Source organism: Eucalyptus grandis, chromosome 2 (genome assembly GCF_016545825.1).
Source record: "Eucalyptus grandis isolate ANBG69807.140 chromosome 2, ASM1654582v1, whole genome shotgun sequence".
Lineage (NCBI taxonomy): Eukaryota > Viridiplantae > Streptophyta > Magnoliopsida > Myrtales > Myrtaceae > Eucalyptus > Eucalyptus grandis.
The window spans coordinates 4,447,740-4,454,308 of record NC_052613.1 but is presented as its reverse complement, the minus strand read 5'-3'; the positions used below and the strand labels follow the sequence as shown (position 1 = coordinate 4,454,308).

At 40.4% G+C, this 6,569-nt stretch overlaps 1 protein-coding gene across 2 annotated transcripts; it reads left to right on the top strand.

Moving 5' to 3' along the window:
- Positions 1-807: 807 nt before the first annotated feature.
- On the top strand, positions 808-5,816 carry LOC104442340. Of its 2 annotated transcripts, none has more exons than XM_010055739.3 (4): positions 808-1,679; positions 3,829-3,884; positions 3,978-4,167; positions 4,907-5,816. In XM_010055739.3, exons 1-4 carry the CDS (start codon positions 969-971, stop codon positions 5,258-5,260), a joined length of 1,311 nt encoding a protein of 436 aa, XP_010054041.1. In that variant the 5' UTR covers positions 808-968; the 3' UTR covers positions 5,261-5,816. The 2 variants fall into 2 exon arrangements, with proteins under 2 accessions (XP_010054041.1, XP_010054040.1); XM_010055738.3 differs by having other exon boundaries at positions 810-1,679; positions 3,975-4,167.
- Positions 5,817-6,569: the final 753 nt, after the last annotated feature.

Below are 6,569 nucleotides of genomic sequence, written 5' to 3'. Positions count from 1 at the left end.
GGGTCGATGCATGTAATGACTAGTATCGGCACATCCTCAACCCCAAATAATTTCATGTTAATTCAATTTCACAGTCTCTACTCAACATTGGAATCACATTATTGTTTTCTAGACAAGCACCGAAATTGTGTTCACTTCCTAAACCCCAAGCACTTAAAAATATGCTTCCAAATAGGACCTTGTGGTTAAAGGTTTGGACATTTTGGCTATGGACAAAATACTAAAAGATGCTATTTTTGTTGTAGGGACCAAATGCTAAGTAATTATTTTCACGAGTTTGAAAGATTGTGTTAAATTTTTCATCCTAGTAAAATATTGTGCATTTTCCTGATACATTCGAAAAATCATGTCAAATGTGCGTTGAAAGATACAAAGATGGTGCATTTTGTCTTGGTATTTACCCCAAAAACTGAGATGCAAAATCCCGATTGATTCCCTAGTATGAAAAGAAAAGGATCCTTGTGTCATTGTGTGGATCCCAGCCAAATGAGACGGGACCTAAAATCAACACCAGAGCGGCGCTTGCAAGAAGAAATTCGCAAGCGCAAGATGATAATAAGGAAGTCAACGGGCCGGCAGAAATGATGAAAATCCTGAAAAATACGAGCCAAAAATATACAGTTATTAATTGTTTTTAAAATCTTCACCGGCTCGCTGTCCGGATCCATAATGTCTGAAAAGGACCGTTGTTGATGCGTTCCGTCGTTCATGTCCAAGTAAATCCACAATGCACGAGACCCAATCTTTTGCGAAAAATATATTTGTTTTTTTTTTTGACAAATCTCCAAAAAAAGAAGAAAGAAATGAAAAAGCTTTGCTTCTGCAAACATTATTGATACATCGAAACAAGGTAGCTGTTCAGAAGAGAAAGTACCCAACAAAAGAACCAGCTTCGCTCGCTCTTTCCAAAACTCAAAGCGCCCACATACTCCCAGACCCACACTCATTCCCAGTTTCATGTCCCAGTAATGGCAACACGCGAACAGGAACAAGAGGAAGAGGACCAAGAACACCCGCCAGAGCAAGGGCCAGACGACAGGGACGAGAACGGGAGCAGGAACGGGAGCCTGTCTTTGTCCACCTACTTGGGCCTCAGCTTCTCCTTGTTCTTGGCGCATTTGCCCAAGAACTCGCTGACCCTTTTGCCTGGCCTCCGGACCCAGGTCAAAGACCTCTCCTTTAGGCTCCTCCAGGCCGAGGAGCAGCTGAGGCAGATGAGATCGAGGAGGAAGGAGGACGCCAAGGCCAACGCCAGGGTGGTGGAGATCTTCGCCAGCCACCGGAACGCGTGGCAGCAGGACGAGAGGAGGCTGCTGCAGCAGCTGGACGAGGCCAACGAGGAGATGGCCCACTTGAGGGCGAGAGTGGAGGAGAGCGAGCGGGTCGAGGCGGAGTACAAGGCTAGGGTTGAGGACCTGGAGAGGGAGGTTGGGGAGAGGGATGACATGATTGGGTTCATGTCGAGGAGGGGTGAGTTTGGAGAAGAGAGTGACAGGAACGGTGGTCATGGTGATGTGGAGGAAGCGAGTGAGTATGATTATGGTCAGCAACAACATCATCACCGTCATCAGTATCAGTACTTGAATCGGCAGCAAGAGGAGCAGACTGGGAATGGGTTTGGTTCTGAGTATTTGGGGTCTGCTTCCAAGTTCTGGGCTGAGAAAGCCAGAGTTTGGCAGGTATGGTTTTTTGCTTTTCTCCTTCTGCTTTTTTTTTTTTTTGGGGGGGTTTGTTTTTGCAATGTTGTTTCGCTAATGCCCACCAATTTTATGCACATTGTTATACTGAGAACACGTGTGCTGATTTCGATCTTTAGAATGAAAAGATTGTGGTTTTTCATGGGTTTTGAGTAATTATGATAACGGGGAAAGTTCGGGGGAAGTTGCGGTTTTCTGGGCTTTGTTTTTCATCATAACTTTTCTTGACATTTCTTCGTTTTGCCTTTTTTTCCATGATTAATATTTTCTTGAGTTTCAAGAAGAAAGGGAACCACTTTCTGATGGCTATTGTTCGAGTGGCTTTCGCTTATCTCTCTTTCACTTTTGCTCCGGGATCTCTGTGTATTGTACTGGAGTCTTCATCTTTTTCCTGACAAAACTATGTGAAGTCTCTGTGTGTTGCAAGCATCTCTGCATTGTGTACGGATTTACACTGTTCAGCCAAATTTCTTTACCTTTATCTAGAAATCTTCATAATTAATGCAAACAGGGGAAAGTTAATAATTGGGTTCCCCAGATTCTTCTGGTTTCATGTCTACACCTATTAGATAATGCTTTTATTCTGCAGTACTAGTGGTAAGGATGCTAAAATCAAATGACGCAGTTCTCATTAAGTTTGGTGGATGAATATCTTTCTCATGGAGTTTATCCGCCTTTTCTGGTTTGTTAAATTCTTTTTCCTTTCACCCTCCGGCATTTTGTTTTATTCATCAAAAGAGATATTTTTATATTCTGGGTTAGTTTATCTGGTTAATTTCCCTGGGTAGTTTGGCCCATTTCCTTGTTCTCCATTCCCAGTGGCATTTTCTTAATTTGGCCAGGGACCATCCTTACCACATAGATAAGGATGTACGAGAAGATCATCTATCTACATCCACAGGATGTATGTAGTGGTCACACCAAACATGTATTCTAAAGGAACGTGAGCTCCTTCAGCAATTAGTGTTGGCTGATATCAGTTTAGAGCCATAAAGCCAATGATTGAAAGGAAAAGGTCAGAAGGATGTAATTGTGTGAAGAGATGCCAATATATCGTGTCCCTAGTGTGGGCAACCAATTTGCTGTGAAAGCAGAGCAAACATATCAATTCTTCCAGCCACTTGTGTAAAATAAAATCTACAGGGACAACTTTTGATGGTTCATCAGATCTTGAAAGTTAGATATTGTAATATTGGTTGTTTGTATTGATACTTGATTTGAGTGGTAGGATACCTAACCCATGTCTGAAATAAGATCAAACTTGATGTAATTTATAGCTCTAATAATGTGCTTCCTGAGCTTATTAAACTTATGGTAAATGTGAAGCTTATTATACTTCTACTGTGGAATGAAGCTTCTGAGATAACTGTTGGATGGGAGATTAGTTATTTACATGTCGGAAATGGGGTGATCTGGTATTTCTGGTGAAAACTTTCTTCTCCAAAGATATGAGAAAGTGAGATTAGAAGACTTATATTTAACAATCTCACTTATTGACTCTAATTTCCATTCAAAAATTCTTTTTTTGTTGAAATTTGAAACTTGATGGAGTATGCAACTGCTAAATACTGGCATATAGCTTGGAATTTATGGTCCAGTGGACTATAGCTGTCATTTTGATGGTCTCTTAAACAAACCCAACTCTGAGGTTCATTTAGCTTTGCTCAGACTATGAGTTTGCACAGAAGATTGAAATGTTGGTTAGGTGCGCTAACAGCAGATAAATGATACTTTTACAGGGGGAAGGAGACTGAAAACATGTAGTGATTAGATTGAAACAATTTCTTAGTGTTATATGAATGTTTCATCAACGAATTTGTTGTTCTTGTTTCTCAGATGGCGTTATAAAAACCGGTATTCCTAATGTGACGATTTTAATACCTTACCTGTCTTATTTATAAGCAGGATGTACAGTATGAATCCCTTGACTCAGTACATCATTCAAAGCAGTATGATACTTTTACAGGGGGAAGGAGACTGAAAACATGTAGTGATTAGATTGAAACAATTTCTTAGTGTTAAATGAATGTTTCATCAGTGAATTTGTTGTTCTTGTTTCTCAGATGGCGTTATAACACCGGTATTCCTAATGTGACGATTTTAATACCTTACCTGTCTTCTTTATAAGCAGGATGTACAGTATGAATCCCTTGAGTCAGTACATCATTCAAAGCATTATGTGACAAGGTATATGCAGATGGTTTATATGCTTCCTTTGACCCTTTTCATAATGCTATTTTCCTTCAATTGATTGGAGGCAATTTGCTTCCTGCTCAGAAGGGAGTCTCCTTGGAAACTGAATGGTGAAGGGGTTGGTGTCTCTTCTAAGTTGAAGTTACTTGAACAAGAATTGTTGAATTTGGAAAAAGTTGGGGATGGTGATCCATCGAAGGTTCCTTCACTAATGAGGAAGCAGGCTAAAAGATATCAAGCTCTATCAGGAAAGATTGACGATCTGTGCAGAAAGATGGTATTGGCAATTTATTTGTTGCTTACAAGTCTTTTTGAGCTGCTTGCTATTTAGAGATGCATAATATATTCTAGTTTTGTTGCGCATGAGGCACCGATAAGCTGATTAGAGTTTCTTGTCAGCATCAGTGAAGCAACAGCTCATGTACAGTTGATGACTTATATATGGAGAAATAAGAATGAACCTAATACCCAGATATTAACAAAATGCTAGGCCTAGATTGTGCTTAATTCAAGACTTTATGTTGGATCTTATTCCAGTAGGGTGATCTATAAAACCTACTCGAGCTGATGTTGGGTACCTTGTCAGATTGAATCTGATATACTTACCTTCCGTGTCATGCTCATAATAGTAGCTCTAATAGACGTAATGAAAGGTCATCTTAAGCATTTCAAGTCTATTTTATGATTCTGGTCCGACATTCCTCTGCTAGTTGTTAGGTTGATCGCATGACGACCATCTGAGTGTGATTACTCCTTGGAGCCCTGAGTATTTTCAAAATCTACATTTAGGCCCCTAAAAACAAACAGTTTCACGAACCCTAACCCGGTTTGTTTGTGACACCAAACCTAACTTTTGATAGTGAGTTACCGACTTCAATAGAATGTATAATTTACCATGACTAATGGTCACTGCAGTTAAATAGCTATTTTCCCCATTCTCTTAATTGAAAAAAAAAACACTGTACAATGTGGAAGTAGTTTGCTGAAGTAGATACCCTTTTGTTCATATGCCCCAGCAATCTAGCGATCCTTGTGAACTGACGTTGAGCTCGGAGTTTAGGAGTCAAAGGCAGACCGAGTTCTTACTAGAAGCGTTACGGCTCCAACAGCGTGCATCCGAGACAGGACAAAAACTGACGGCACTGCATGCTGAAGTAGGGAAAAGCCTTTATGAAGAGGAGCTCGGGGGCCATGCCAGGGTGACCACAAGACGGTCCATTGACTCAATAAGGAACAACTTCAAGGAACTCCAAAGAAACCTGGAGATATGGTTGGCTCGAATAAGTGGGGACTTGAAGGGGATTCTTGCCAGAGACGGGGCGTCTCGCGTGAGAGAATATTATGCTGCTAGATATCCTTTTGTGCAGTAGAATCTCTAATGCCGTACGAAGATCTGATCCTGGGAAACGGTTGTGAATTTTTGGTAATCTGATCCGAAACTATGAAGTGGCTATCCTAGGCTGCAAGGCGCTGAAATGGAAGATGTACATGATTATTTTTGGTACCATCAGAATTAACTGACTTGTGTAATTAAAACCGTAGTTACCAAAAGGATTGGATAGTGAAAACAGAGTTTCAACTCTTAAGTCTCGGCTCTGTCGAATGCAAGCCAACAAGCATGAAATTTTGTGATGAAGATCCACTGGAGAGCCCAGAGATTGAATTGTCTTAAACGGAAACTGAAGGCTGTGAAATATCCCGAGCATTGAGCATTTATCAGTCATTCAGCTCCTGGTCAGTATAAAAGATTAGAGCATTTTGTGTGCGTTTTCTGTCTTCTTTTTTGTTTCTTTTCAGCGTCTGTAATCGTTCCTTTTGCTTAATATCAAGCTCGATCTGTGTCTTTGTTTTTGTATTGCATCGACCGCAATAGAACCTGGAGCAACATCTCTTGTGAATTTAACCTTCGGCTTGGCTCGGGTTTCATGCAGATTTTTCTTTCATTCTCGATTCAAAATCCGTCCTCTCTAATTCCTCGGGAGCTAGCTTCAAGAGTTTACCCGATTGACCATACTCATCCATTGCTGTTCTTGTAAGATTGAAGAGCAGCAGCAAAACTAGAATACACATGCAGTGGTATGGTTTGTCCGTGTGACCTACGGCCAAAGATGGCGATATATTTCATCAACCTTCGACACGTTGAGATTTTACCAAGTCGAATCACAAGAATTACGACCCCTTAAATTCGAAAATGGGCTATAAACTGAGACAAACAAGTAACCAAAGCTTCTAGCTTTCTCCTCATTCTGATTGAATCCATAACACCCCTGATAAATACCACATTACATTGTTCTTTGCATGCGTACCGAGCCAAACGAAATCTTGGGTTTAGTGTTCAATTCAGGCGTGCTGGGAAATGACTGTCGGCGCAACTTGGTCACCGCAACTTTTAGGTACTCGAGCATGGACAAGTGGCTCCTGTTGAGAGCTTGGCACGGCGCATACTCTTTTACTTTGTGTGAGCCAGTTGTTAGAATCCATGATAGAATCTAAAATCTTGACTTTGTACTATGACACTAAATTAGTCTAACAAAAACACTTAAACCATTAATTGCATGGAGACTATATGTATATATGACACATTTTATTAATCACGTATTTTAGCAATGAGACATTATACCCAAAACAATTTTAAGATATGAAAAGAGTTGCATAAAACTTTTGTCCGTATTCTTTGTT

Bases quoted from the DNA above. Each gene is read 5' to 3' on its own strand.
- LOC104442340 (XM_010055738.3), top strand. From the start codon at position 969: ATGGCAACACGCGAACAGGAACAAGAGGAAGAGGACCAAGAACACCCG. The intron at 3,885-3,974 runs GTATATGCAGAT...CTTCCTGCTCAG, and splicing joins TCAAAGCATTATGTGACAAG to AAGGGAGTCTCCTTGGAAAC. The intron at 4,168-4,906 runs GTATTGGCAATT...CATATGCCCCAG, and splicing joins ACGATCTGTGCAGAAAGATG to CAATCTAGCGATCCTTGTGA.